Source organism: Atractosteus spatula, chromosome 13 (assembly GCF_055471065.1).
Source record: "Atractosteus spatula isolate fAtrSpa1 chromosome 13, fAtrSpa1.hap1, whole genome shotgun sequence".
NCBI lineage: Eukaryota > Metazoa > Chordata > Actinopteri > Semionotiformes > Lepisosteidae > Atractosteus > Atractosteus spatula.
Genome location: NC_142718.1, coordinates 39150966 through 39165595, shown reverse-complemented (window position 1 = coordinate 39165595; position 14630 = coordinate 39150966). Strand labels below are relative to the sequence as shown.

Below are 14630 nucleotides of genomic sequence, written 5' to 3'. Positions count from 1 at the left end.
CCCTGATTTCGTCTCATCATAGCATTTTTGGAGATAGCCATGTTCCACATTTTACTACAAAAATCTTGGCTGCCTGTTTTTTGGACAATACCTCCAATCCGGCTCTCTAAAAAATAAAGTAAAAACTATTTAACCATATGCATAGCCTATAATCTGTGGCATGAACGGGCAGTGTTAAATACCAAATTTCACAACTTCTGGAATTATGCAACAGTAATGCCTCACACACTGTATATTCCAAGTTCACATGGTGCCTTTGTATAACCCTTTCAGACAAAATCTGCATTTCCAAACACGAACAGGTATAGGAAATGCCTGAAAACTGAACGGAAAGAAATCCGTAATACACTAAACAGAAGGTGGTCATGCCAACGCACAGTAGACCTGATTTTAGGTACAGTACACTTATGAATAACTGTGGTACAAAAACCACGACCAAAACGTCGAGTGCATGAATTGAAGATCTCAGTCCATAACGTGCACGTCCATCAGGACATATGTTTACTTTGATTTCCGCTGTCTCTTAGCCCCGTGTTACACGATATTCGCACCCAGCCGCCCCGAGTGTGAGACACGCAACCCCCCCTAGCCCTCCAGCCCCTCTGTTTGGGAACGTGCTGGCCACGCTTACATAACATCCGGCCACGCCGGGCCGAAGTGCGCATGCTCGCACTGCTGACGCGTCCACTGCCTGGGTCAGGCGCGGCGCGGCGAGAGAGAGAGAGAGAGCGAAAGCGCAGCGCCTCTGTTTTCCTTCGCTGCAAACCGGGTTGGAAGATTAAAAAAAAGAAAAAAAGACAAGAGAGATGCTTATGAGAGCGTAGGCCCGGTTTTGCTTCAGCGGGGAGCATGTCGTCTTCGCCGAGGAGTAGCAGCGTGAGACAGCGTCAGGTCGTGGGCTCGGGCAGGTGCTGATCGCGCTGGCCGGGGGGGGTCCGTGTCGTTTTCCCGTGTGGTGACGGAGGCGGCGGCGGCGGCGGCGGCCGTGGCTGCAGGCCGCTTTCGGCGGCTATGGGCATCCTCTTCACGAAGCTGTGGAGGCTTTTTAACCATCAAGGTGAGTGAGGTCCGAGGCGCCGTCCCCCGTCCGCCTTCTGGTGCGACCGGGGCTTTCTCGTCGGCTGGAGCCGAGACAGGTCGACGACGGCGTCGCTGGTCCCCGATTATTATTATTATTATTATTATTAATAATACTGTCAGCCGGGGTGCAGTCGAGTCCGGGCGACGCTATCACGATCGTAAGACCCCCGTCGATTTCACCCTCGGAGGCTGCAAATGCCGCTGGCGGCGGGTTGAGCGGCCCCGACTGGCCGCGATCCGCTTCCCGGAGACGCGGCCGAGGCCGGCGCGCTCGCCCGAGCTGGGCTCCGGACCCCCGGGGCTTGTTCGGCTGCAGTGGCCGGCCCGTCCTGCGGGCGCCCCCGCCGAGTCTGAAACGTCATTTACTCCAGCTGTTGGCAGCCCGGAGGTCAGCGTGCTCAGGTGTGCTCAGGTGTGCTGCCGCAGCCGGAGCAGGGAGCCCACCCGCGGAGAAGGAGAGTGTGCCTTTTTGTGAGCGTTTTGTGTTGGCTGGTGTCGTAGCCGATGTCTTCACACGAACCATTTTGCCTCATATTGCTTAATAGGCCGCCAGTTTCTGCGCTTACCAGAGGAAAACTATGGACTAGGTGCCAAGGGCCTTGAAGGCCTTGACTCTTACAAGGATAACTATTGAAATTTCTGTAGTAGTCTCCCAATTTCTGCAGCTGATATTTCAAATATATTTAGATTTTGTACCGTTTTACAATTTCTCTGTGGTGCAAAGCAAAAAGCTCAGATGTAGGTCTAAAGTTTGTTGTTTAACTTAGCTCTCTAGATATATATTTAAATAAGTCTCCTGGTTAAAATAGCTTTAGTTCCAGGTAGTGAAAGACTGTATTTGTCAGGTTACAGGGCAGATTAGCCTCATGAAACAGTACAGTACGGTAGCCTTTGCTTTTTTCTGGCAGGGCCTTGAAAATAATACAAGTTCTTGTGCTGTAGCTGCTGCTGTGCCACAGAGCGTTCACTGTCTAAGCAGGCATGATTTATAAATGAAGCAGACCTCATCAGAGGTTTGTAGTCCTGTATCCAGACCCTCCGCAGTCTGAGAAAAGTTTCCATGTGCTTTTAGGTTATGGCTCAATTTACTTAGGAGTTCTATGACCTAGAAAAACAAAGGTGTCCATTTCTGTGTCATAATTTTGACAATCGTTCTCTGACCTCCTAAGGTTTTTAGTTAACATCACACATTGGACGCCTTTGCAGATCAAATGCTTTCTGCAGTAGTAAAGGAACTGTTTTCGGGGTGAAAAGGCAGTTTCTGCTGACTTTGCTACAAGCACACTTTTAAGAGCAAAATCTATTCTTTTGTTCCCTGGTGATGATTTCTTACACTGCACAACTGTACAAACATTTATACCTCTGTTTCAGCGCAACAGGACAACGGGGGGGTGGTCTCTTTCTGCATAATGTGATTAAAGTCGGCAGTACGTGTTATAAAGTTTCATCTGCAAGGCCTGGGGTTATTATAAATGTGAGTCACTGGAATTCACGTAGATGCAAGTACAGGCTTACATTGTAAGTTGATACCTGCACCTTCAGCTTGGAAATATAAGAAGAGGGAAAGAGGAGAAGCCCTCAGTTGTTTGTGATCCTTTAACCCGAGAAAATGCAGTTGTTGTTTTTTTAGTGTGTAGAAATCAGTTATTCCTTTCACTGCTATACTCTTTATCCACGGTGGTGTATGCAATACAATTGCAGTTAATTCTCTGAAGTATCAGCAGTATACGTTTGCAGTCAAATCACAAACCCATCTAGATGAGGTGCAGTATATACTCTGTATATTCTTCCAGTTCAAGGTGGACCCTCTTTAAAACGGCAGACAGGTACTGTGGTTATGGAGTGCAATTGCTCTCATACTAACTTGGCTTCTTGGCTATGTCAGTTTCTGTAATATACAGGACAAGTGCTGATGTTAAACTACACAATCTTGATTGTCGGTCTGAATTACATGATGTCCCGATCCAACCTACTTTTAAAGGTGGATCAAGCTTCTGGTTTCTGACCTGGCTAACTAAACTGCATTTCATGCAAGAATCCAGTTTCAGAAGAGAGATTTCTGCCAGGACATACTGTAGTTTCCAGCACCGGCCTTCAAGAGAGGTGTAACTGAAGAAAGTTCAAGCCAGCTCTCATTCTTGTAAAGGACAATAACATTATCCAGTCCTCTTGTGTTTACGTAATTAGGACTTTCACTGGTTTGAAGCTGGGACTATGAATTAGTACTATGCTTGTTTTGAGGGATGTTTTCTGTTGCTGTTCCTGCTCTGTCACTGACTGGCTGCAAACCCTCTGGGAGGTTTTTATGTGTTTTGTCGTTTGATTTGATCCCTCGAGTGAAGCAGGCCTGTGTCCCCAGTGAATCCTGAAATAGTCTAAGTGTTTAGCTGGAACCTCCTGAGGGTCTAATCTGCATTTGGCTGAAAGGATTCCTTTTCACGTCTGAATCAATGAATAAAAACAGTTCCAAAAATAATTTAATTGGTCCGCAGTATCATGAAAGACATAGTTTTCAAAAGGCTTTCAGTGACTTCGATGACAGTTTAGACTGAAAAGAGACTTCTTTAAGTGAATCTTTATTTTTCATTGACTCAGCAGATTGACATTTCATTAAGAATTTTGCTCAAATTACCCACATTTCTAAGTAGTGAAATCTCTGCTTTTCTGAGGCTGTGTGTAGAAACGTTCTTCTAGTAAATCTTGAAAAGCACAACAGTATCAATTCAATATTGAATTATCCTTAATCTTTTCGGATTTATGTTAATGTAAATTCCAGTGACAGTGTACAGTGAGACAAGATGTAGATAAAAGATAAGCTATGTGAACAGAGACATTTAGTGGCAACAATTAATAAAAAATGAGCTGTTAAGGACCGTTTGCGTTATGAATCACAGTGTGTTTTTTATTTCTGTCTTAGTCTCACTTCCCTCCATTATGTAGCCAAGCTAACAGACTTCAAAAACTGAAAAAAGGGTTACATTTAAATTAGAAGCTGATAAATGGAGTTTGTTTTTTGGTTTCAATCTGATTTTGCTTCAAGTGGAATTGAAATAATTTTAAGACGGTGGTGAGCTCTTGAGGGCGAAGTCCCGCAACCTTATCTGTGCTGAGAGCTGTTCAGGAGATGAACTGAACACCAGCACCGTTGTGCATTGAAAAGCATGGCCTGTGAGTCATAACTGCACACTGCAGATTGTCTAGCGGGTCTCGATTGTTTCTTCTGACATTTCTGTGCTGAGGTCTGGAGTCGGATCTGTTTCAGCTAGTAAGTGTGGCCTTACTGTGGTGCTGTGGTGCACTAAGACAAGCCACAGGAAGCAAATGGGGGGAAAAAAATATTTCTTAAGCAGAGATTCTGGTTAGAATGGCAGTTGATTTGCAAGTAGCTGAGGTGATAAATATAGTATATAGCTTTTGATTTAACCTCATTTGTTACCTCGGTTCAGTGATAAAGACAGAACTTAAAATTTGATTTAAGCAAAAATAAAATGCGTAATATTCAAAACCAACCTTTACTTTACTTGTGTGGGGGATTAAACAGATGGGATACTTGCTATTATACAGTATGTGTATGTAGAAAAAACATCTAACGAGTATAGCAATGTAAAGACCTAGTCATCCTCTATGATTTCTGAGGTGTGGCATGCTTTGTCTGCGTCGTAGTTATTAAGAAGTGATTAAGCTTCCCATCCAGTTTTGTGCCAAAGAACACTTCGTGGCTGTAACGTTATGACTCAGTGAATGTTGCCAAATCTGCAAAAACTGAATTTCTTGTTGTGACATGACAAACGTGTAGGGTGATCTTATAAGAGTATAGTTCATAGTCAAGAGACAGCTGCACACAAAGTGGGTACAGACATGACCTGGTGATAGGTGTCAAACTACGGATGAATCGGGCAGAATTGAGAAGCTACATCCAGATATTTTTTGTACTGAAAACCACAGCCAACACTATAGCTTGTGAGTTTTTTCCTGAAGCAATTAAAATGTTAAAATCAAATCCGCACGTCTAACCTTATTGGTTTGAGGCTAGGTGAGGACGGCACAGATCTGATTTTTCTGTACCAGTACGGATGGAATAAGACTCCCGTTGCCCATGAAGCTTCGACCATCACGAGCCTCTGCCTTTTATTCCTGAAAGAGTGATATTTTGACTGCTCGCCTGGCCTGGCAGAAAGATTTAAAATAAGGTAGCAAGCATTAAATAGCCTGCCCTTGCGTTTGCCGTCTGAACAGGGGCCTGGAGCCTGTCCTGGGTCACCCCGGGCTCAGGGGCTACACCTGGGTGTGATGCCAGTCCATTACAGGGCCCTCACAGACAGAGATTCACACAGAAGCTGAATGAACTTACTGGTATTTCTTTGGACAAAGGAAGGAAACCCAGGCAAGCACAGGGAGAACGTACAAACTCCTCACAGATAGCACCCCAGGAACTGGACCCAGGGCCCCAGCGCTGCACCAGGTGCCGCCCCCCCCAACTTCTGGGCTTGTGGCATCTGGTCTCCCTGACCTGCGGTGCGGTGGGGCTGCAGCTCGTCACCCTGGTGGTCCAGCCCTCCCGCGGTGGGTCAGGTGGGTCCCTCCCTGCAGGGGAAATACTTTCAGATGAAAGGATATGCAGGCAGATATTACCAGAACACTTGAAATGCGGTGAGCAGTTCCCTGGCGCCTGTGTTTTTGTCAAGCCCGGCATGAAGGTTTGGAACGGCTGTGTTCCACAGCTGGGCCTTTTATCTCTTTCTCTATCGCTTTCTCTCTGCCGAATCGGGGTGAGGGTTTACAGCTCCGTCTTCAGCTGGTTCCTGTGGTTTTTCTTTCTGTCAAAAGGCAGTGAGGTTTTGCAGTTATTGCGCAGTTTTGACGTAGGAACAATAAAACGTTGTAAACGAAAACATCACATGCAGGCACCACAGCGTGAATCTGCTGATAAGGGCGTTTTCAACCTAAAAACCGCATTAGCAATTAGATGTATAACTGTAACCGAACGTATGCACTCTGGAATTACAATATGAATTTGTGTTGTTAAAAATTGATGACTTGCTTTCTTTCTCAATATAACATTGTGTTGTTAATCATGAATTTTAAATTATAAGCATTATTTAAAAAATATCTACTTTGCTTTTATAGCAGTCACTAATCTCAAGTCTGGTTTCTCGCTCTTCCAGCATTTTCCTTTCCAGGACTTTTATTGAAACCCATCTCCCTCTCACTTCTTAGTCTTACAATATGGTACAGCCTGTATGATGTTTGTTTTAAAAAAAAAAACAATTAGACTACAAACCTCAACACATGAGTTCTTTCTTAGACTTATTTTACACTTTTATTTTTCAGAGCACAAAGTGATCATCGTGGGTTTGGATAATGCAGGGAAGACTACTATATTGTATCAGTTGTGAGTATCGGAGATTGCATTGTAATCGTGTGCAAGAAGCATTGATATTCGGTATAAGCCAAGCACATGTGAAAGACCTGGGTCTTACAGGTCGCATGTTCCTAAAGTTGCTGACGAGTTCATCTGCATGTGTCTGTTCAATTTAGAGGATTCTGGCCCTTGAGAGATGAAGAAGTTTCTGGTCCCAAATGGTGGCTAAATTCTGTACTTTAATGCGTGACATTGTTAAGAGATAACAGTGTGAGTGGCCCAAGTCTTTAGAAATTGGTTTAATTAAGACCTGTAAAACCTGTTGTATTTGGACCCCCTAGACTAGTGTCAATGTTTGATAATTCATCCTTTGCAGTCTGTGGTCACAAGAGGGTGAAGACATTTTTAGTTTTCTGTGATTGTAGTTACTGTTAAGTATTACTGTTACTTCTATTACTCTAGTACTTTTTCTTCTTTAAAAAGATAAAGGGTGTAAGACTGAGGGCATTTACTTGAAATGTCTCCATTGTGTTTCCTCCAGCTGAATGATGTTTGATTTGGATGGATGGCCTTTTTCTTTCAGTTAACTACCTTAAGGCTATATCAACATTAAAGTCTTAACTATGAGACTATTTTAAGATTTTAAGACGTAAGTTAAGATTTTGCAGTTAATCAAGTAACCCTTTTTTTCCTCTCCTCTCGTCTGCAGTTCGATGAATGAAGTTGTTCACACCTCTCCAACGATAGGCAGCAACGTTGAAGAAATTGTAGTCAACAATACACACTTCCTCATGTGGGATATCGGCGGGCAGGAGTCTCTTCGCTCCTCCTGGAACACCTACTATACAAACACAGAGGTCAGCGAGAGCTCTTGTTGATTTAAAGAAGACCAGGGACAGACATTTACTTTATGCTGAAAGAATCCTTCCTTTGCAGTTTGTGTATCGGAGCAGTAGATCATTCCATGTATGTGCCTTGTTAGTGAACAAAAATGACAGTTTGTCTAAAGCACAGGTGTGGAGGCATGACTTGATGAGCTAGGTAGATGCTGGAAGAACAGTGTTGTATGCAGTGATAACTCATGCATTAAAGTCTGGACACTGTCATTTTATGTTTCATTATTTCCTTATTTTACAATTTGCAAAATGTTGGTAAATAACAGATGAGGAATTCAATAACATAAGAACCTTCAAGCGTTTGTATAGCACTGAAGTCCACACAAAATTAGGACACACCAGTTTACTTAGCCTGGAGGACATGGAAGGTGGGAGGAACTCAGAACACCTGGTGTAAACCTTCATGCAAACTCTGAAGTAGCTTAACGAGTTAATTTAGTGCAATGAGATTGTAGCCTTTTTTCTGCACACCAGTTAAAACCTGTTATTGACAGTCATTGCAGTGTGTGCTGTTGATTGCAGAATGTGTTTCATAGTTTATAGCACTAACGTTTAACTTTGGTATTGGCTGTCTTTCCTTTGAGCTGCCATCAACATCTCGACAAGCTGTGCACTTAAAAGATTACAGTGATGCGAAAGAATTAGTGTTCCTCTATATCCTGGGGTTTGGGGTAGCAGCTTGCAGATGGCTGTGAACACCAGATGTTTATAGAGGTGCCTAACTTAATTCAGTCTGGAGTCCTATCTCAGGGAATTCCAGTGTAATTAACATACCAGGTCCTTGGGTAAGCATGTTTTCATCTCGGTAGCTCTTGCAATCTATGCTTCCTGGTGCATCTCTGGCCTTCCATTGAAAAATGCCCCTTTTGTACCAATATCCGCATGCCTTGCCAGGTTAGATCAGATCAGCCAACAAAGTCAACCCACTGTCAGAGGCCTGTGGACATAAATCTGAGGAGGAGTATTTAAACACATTGAAAAGCAATATTTTTTGTTCCATTGTTTATCCTTTTATTTGCAGTTTGTGATAGTCGTTGTGGATAGCACAGACAGAGAGAGGATTTCTGTAACCAGAGAAGAGCTCTATAAAATGTTGGCACATGAGGTAAGTGTGAGTAATGTTATTGGTGCTATCCTGAAATGTTTTGCAAGTCAAAATTTAATTTAAAGCACGCTATCTGGGGACCATTGCGACTGTTTTTTGTTACATTACAGGAGCGTAGTCCCCTAAAACACTTTCCATCGTTTAGTATTTTGTTTTTTCTGTAGTGTCTTTGTAAAAAGCATGGTGTTTGTTGTGATGTTCCCAGGACCTAAAGAAAGCAGGGCTGCTGATCTTTGCCAACAAACAGGATGTGAAGGGCTGCATGACGGTGGCTGAGATCTCGCAGTACCTGAAACTCACCTCTGTCAAAGACCACCAGTGGCACATCCAGGCCTGCTGCGGCCTCACCGGTGAGGGGTAAGAGACCTCTGTACTCCGTATCTATTCCTGTAATACATTACTTTAATGGGATCGTGGAGCTCTGTCATTTTAGTTTTCTATATCTTATGGGCGGAGCTCAAATGAAAAGAGATTCAGGGTGGGGTGAGGGCTGCTGTTCCCCAAGGAGTTCATCCTTTTACACGAAGCATCTCCCTTTACAAACAAATTTGCTTCTTAAAGCATCTGTGAAGATACTGCTTCCGCTTTAAAAATAAAATACAAGCATCTGCCCCTGGGTCAGAGCTCTCGCACACCTACTGCTCTCTCCTGTGGACCTGCGGTGAGCTGAAACACCCTCCACCCCAAAACCATTTTTGCTGTACAAATTGAGTAGTGCATCTGATCTTTTTTTTTTCCAATGAAGATCGCTTTAATACTCAAAAACTATATTGCCTATTAATGATGAAGATGTGAATCACTGCAGGAGCCACCATGTGACTCACTCCTGTGGCTTAGCAGTGCAGCTGGGGGTCATAAGAAAGGTTAAAAATGAGGGTGGCCATTTAAACATCTTGTTTATCTGATTACTTATTCATTCATTTCATCCTGGCATCCTTGAGTGATGCTAGTGAAGATTGCCAAGCACGGTTGGCTGTCTTTTTTCCATATACTCAAGACCTGTGTGAAGTGTTTTTTCTTGTTTTAAGCCCTGATTGCACATCCTGTTAATCTGCACTTGCTCTCTGGAGCGTCTTTCACTACTGTTGCAGAAGTAGTGATCTGGGTTGACATTGTCAGTGCCTTTCAGGATTTTCAATCCTTGTGTCCAGTTGCCTTGTAGTCACTTTGACTAAAGACCTTCAGTTCTTTCACCTGATGGTTTGCAGGAGCCTGGACTTCCTGAGTGTTTTTCTAGTGAACTGGGTGAAGCTGGCCACACTGAGTGCACAAGTCATCACCTGAAAGCAACATGTCTTACAGTGCTCACTTTAGAAAGGAGGGCATTCTCTGCCTATTGTTCAGCTCATGAAATATTGAAGGGAAATGTGCTAATATTAAAGTATGCATTTTGTGACTCCCTGTTTTTGATTTCTTGCAGACTGTGTCAGGGCCTAGAATGGATGATGTCAAGGCTTCGGGTCAGATGACCTCTGCAGTCGTCTTACAAGGACTTTATTTCTTGTGGAAGTGCTCGCACTTATCTTTCTGCGAAGGCAACATTGATCCTTTGTGGGTCTATCGGTTATTTATTGCAGACTGTGCCCAGACTCGGAACTGTGAATAAGACACTTCTTTAAGATGAAAAAGAAAAACACAGAGCCAAATCCTGAGATCTAGATCTCGCTACATGGAGCTTTGTAGTATTGAGTAACTACTGGAGGGGGTACTGGCATGTTGTACAGTATTTAGCATTATTTTGTGCCTGCTTTGGAACCCAGTCAAACAAGATGAAGAAGAAAAAAGAACAAAGAGCAATCATTTCTGGTAATGTAAAAGAATCATGAAATAAAGCCTTTTTATCTGTTACGGGTGCCCCCAGTTTTGTGAAATGCTAGATAGCAGAGGTAGGTTCTTGTAACTAACTTGGTTCGTTCACTTTATAAGTGGTTTTCCTGTTTGCCGACTTTGCAGGATGGTTATGTTACTATTTCTGAGGTTTGGCAAAAGTTCTTAGAATATTACTAGTGGAGCCAGGCACTTTGTAGTCACAGAGCGTGACAGAAAGGAGCACAGGAGGTTACCAAATGTGCATGTACAGTACCTTTGAGGTATTGAGTTGATCTCTGTAATAATGCCTGTGGAAGCTGTTAAGATTTAAACTGAACAGGTAAACATTTTGAAGTGCGTGGTGAACTAAGAGACGGACAGGTGTTTGGGACAAGTGCCAATACTCTGAAATGAATCCCTGGAAGAATCGTGGGAAGTTAACCTTCGAGGAGACTGGGGGAGTCTTGCTCTACTCTCGCCTTCAGTATGCAGAGGAAAGAGCAGGTGGAAAGGGAAATGGGGATGCGTGGCTTGTGTAAGTGTTTTATTTACACTAGTGATGGGGTAACTTATTCTCAGAACTGAAACATAGGACTGTTTAGAAAAAAAACTTGAATGGCCTCATGGTGTTTTAGGGGTGAAATGAGATGATGTTTGCCTAGAGGGGTACTTACAATTAAGGGATTGTGTTTTTCGGCTGGCATGTACATTTTAAGGACGCGCTCTTTAGACCATGTCCGATGGAAAGGAAAAACTCTGAGTAAGTGGGGGTTTTAAATGTTTATTTTAACTGGACGGCGGAGGCAAGGTTGGGGAAGTCTAATTTATTTTCCTCTTCCTGTTGATCTGACCTTCTGGTCCAGACAGAGTGAACAGCAAGAACCTTTTCAGATCAGAGATTTAAAAGAGAAGAATTCTGGTGAGCAGGAACATTTATATTTCACCTCTGTGCTTTGTAACATAATATTTTGACATTTCCTTTCAAAGCAAGCTAATGAGTAGTGTTTTCCAGCTAAGAATGCAGCCACTGAAAGCAGAAAATCAATGACATGTTTACAACAACTATATCTTGACTAGACTTGAGAATTTTTGTATGCTGATTTAACCTCTGCCATCCATTTATGTGACTGAAAATCCACAATGCAAAATTACTTTCCAATGTTTGGTATTTGACAAAGACAGCACTGAACCAGTTAAAAAAAGGTAGATGATATTTAGATTTTTTTAATTTATACTGTTTAGAATGTTACTTGGATTGTGATTTGGTGGTACAGGCATTTCAGTCCTCTGGTATTTTCAGTTTCCGGAAATTACACTGCTGCTCATTTGAAATTTCTTGTTTGTACACTGATGCTGCCTTCTCTGCACTGGCTAGTTTTTCTTGCACTTCAGTTTTTTAAAGCGCAGTGCGCACTGTGGTATTTATTGTTTTGTAGTGTACCTCCGTTTTTATTATTTTGACGTGGCTTCATTTCCTGTCCCTGTGTTCTTACTAATACTAAGTTGAATTTAGATCGCGTTTTTCATCCCAAAGCACTTTGCAGTTAAGTACACAGCAGGTCAGCGGGAGGAGTGACAACATCAGAGTTAATGTCCCTACTCTTAAGAACAGTGCTCCAGGGTCTCTAATGACTAGTAGTCAGGAAGGCACTTTTAACGCCACCAGTCTTAAGAACAGTGCTCCAGGGTCTCTAATGACTAGTAGTCAGGAAGGCACTTTTAACGCCACTGGTCTTAAGAACGTGCTCTGGGAGATCTGTAATGACTAGTAGTCAGGAAGGCACTTTTAACGCCACTGGTCTTAAGAACGTGCTCTGGGAGATCTGTAATGACTAGTAGTCAGAAAGGCACTTTTAACGCCACTGGTCTTAAGAACGTGCTCTGGGAGATCTGTAATGACTAGTAGTCAGAAAGGCACTTTTAACGCCACTGGTCTTAAGAACGTGCTCTGGGAGATCTGTAATGACTAGTAGTCAGAAAGGCACTTTTAACGCCGCTGGTCTTAAGAATGTGCTCTGGGAGATCTGTAATGACTAGTAGTCAGGAAGGCACTTTTAACGCCACTGGTCTTAAGAACGTTCTCTGGGAGATCTGTAATGACTAGTAGTCAGGACACCATGTTTAACTCTCCTGATCTAAAGAACAGTACTCTGGGTATATAGTTGTAGTCAGGTGTGAGGTCATGGAAATATACCAGTTTTATGCAGGTGCTTAAAGCAATTAAGAACTGCCTATTTTTCCTCATTTCTGTTATTGGGACCTTACAGGTCAAATTATGTTCAGTTTGACTGCCCGCTTTTTTTCTTAAAAGCCATGCCCAGCTTTTTTGTTGGTCGTAGACTTTAACAGGTACAATCTTCATGTGCAAATTCTGGTGAAGCGGACGTGCTGAGATGGGGAATACTGCAGAACTTGACGGTGTCTGTTGTTCATACTGGAAAATATATTTTATTAGCAGTTATTGAACAAGGATCCTGAAGCAAAGTGTATGTGGTACTAAGCTTTCAGATAGCAAGCTGTTTAATTTAATTGATTCTGATTAGAAGGGAGTCTTGACCTCTTTCTGACAGTGCTGGGCTGTCACTTTAATCGCAGTTTACAGTATAGACCTGGGTAGGAGAATTACTGGTATATTAATATAATACTATTTATAAGTAAATATTTACAGTATATCTACCAAAGCATGATTTAGAGTGCAATCCAATATAAAAATACTTGGATTTAAAGCTGGAGTAATTGCTATTATGTAGTGAGAGGCATTAAAATGCAATAAATAAATATTGGAACGTCTTAAATTTATGAATTTTTAAAATACAATTTGTGCTTTTAATGCTTCTCAGTACATACATTTTGGGACACCTTTCAGTATAAGTATTCATGAAGTATTTATAAATAACAAATATCCTGACTTTAGTTAATAAAAATGTTTTTCATCATGGGTAACCTCAGTGATTGACACATTAATGTTCTTCTCTTATATTAGAGGTTATAAGGGGTTTATATATGAATTTGCACCCCTATACCGAAATGTTACTGAAATTGAATTTCTGCCTTGGTTTTGTTCTGCTTTCAGTCCAAAGCCCTCCAGTCATAAATGTTAGCTTCCCTTGCTGATATTCCTAGACTGCACCCTAGCTGTTGCCCAGAGTGTTTGCACATTCCTCTCTGTGTACAGTATATCTGTCTTAATTGCAGGAGTAAAAGTTTTAAAGGAAACCCTGGGGTATTTTTGGAGTATGTCTCTTCTCCTCCCATAATGGGTACATCCAGATTAATGTCTGGAAAAGCAATGCAATAATAGAGCATCACTCTTTCCAGAATTGGTCTGGAAAGAGGAATTTGGAATTGACTCCCAAAGCTGTTTAACATGGAGTCCACTTAATATTGCATCTTAGAATTCGTTTATTTTTCATGCAAGATGCCTAAAGGGTAAATCACAGTATCTGCAGTGCATTTTATATTTAAATGCTTAAAAGTATACAGCTAAACTAAACATTTCAGCAGTGGGGCTCCTATACAAATCTAACACTTTTGAACATGAATAAAATATATGTCGCAGCTGGAAATATGTATTTCCACATTGTGAAAGAAACATTTTGGGAACTTAAAATGTTTGAAGAACTGTAATCTGTGAAGGAAATCTTGGGGGGGGAAATGGGGAAATGCTGTGCTTGCAAAGCAGTCACATTCTGTAGGGCAATGCCCATCACACTGTTGCCTCAAGTATTAATTTTTTTACATGAGGAACAGTGGAATAATGGAAAGAATTAAACTGTGGAATTTTATGTTGGATATATGCTTTTTGTGTGCCACTCTGAGGAATGAAAATTAAAATGTTTTGAAGAAATTAATTCCTTTTGGCAGTGGTATCTTAGGGTGGCACATGTTCAACATGAATGTCTACCTGTCAATATTTTCAGAAATATTATGGTTGAAAATACTTTATTTTTTAAAGGCGCACCTCCTCTGTGTGATTTTCAAGCTTCATGGACAATCTGTAGTGTGTAATGTGAACTAACGTTTACATTTCTTAATGATAATGTAATGTTAATATAGTTTTTTTCCTTATAATTACAACTTAGGGTGTTAAATTGTAAATCCATTGCCTTGTTTCTGTGTAAAAAGTTCTAGGGGACCTGAATTTTTTTTCAAGAGAAGACAATAAGCACTTTCCCTAGTAAACAAAAGTGCTTTATTGGATTTAGCAGCCGTGTGGGAAACTGTGATACAATTCAGGTAATGTTGCATACCTTTCATTGTCATTTAAAAGATTACAATCTTTTGTATCGTTTGTATCTCAAAGTAGAATATTCACAATTTAATTCTCTGTACACAACAATTCCAAGTGTTTTCGGTATCGGATGTCTTTTTTTAGCCA

The 14630-nt window shown here is 41.8% G+C and overlaps 1 protein-coding gene across 1 annotated transcript; it reads left to right on the top strand.

The window, feature by feature from the left end:
• The first annotated feature begins 688 nt into the window (after positions 1-688).
• On the top strand, positions 689-10289 carry arl5a (ARF like GTPase 5A). Its single transcript, XM_088930331.1, has 6 exons — positions 689-1057; positions 6412-6472; positions 7152-7299; positions 8360-8443; positions 8649-8800; positions 9864-10289. The coding sequence occupies exons 1-6, from the start codon at positions 1012-1014 to the stop codon at positions 9910-9912; spliced, it is 540 nt and encodes a 179-aa protein (XP_088786457.1). The 5' UTR covers positions 689-1011; the 3' UTR covers positions 9913-10289.
• The last annotated feature ends 4341 nt before the right edge of the window (positions 10290-14630 follow it).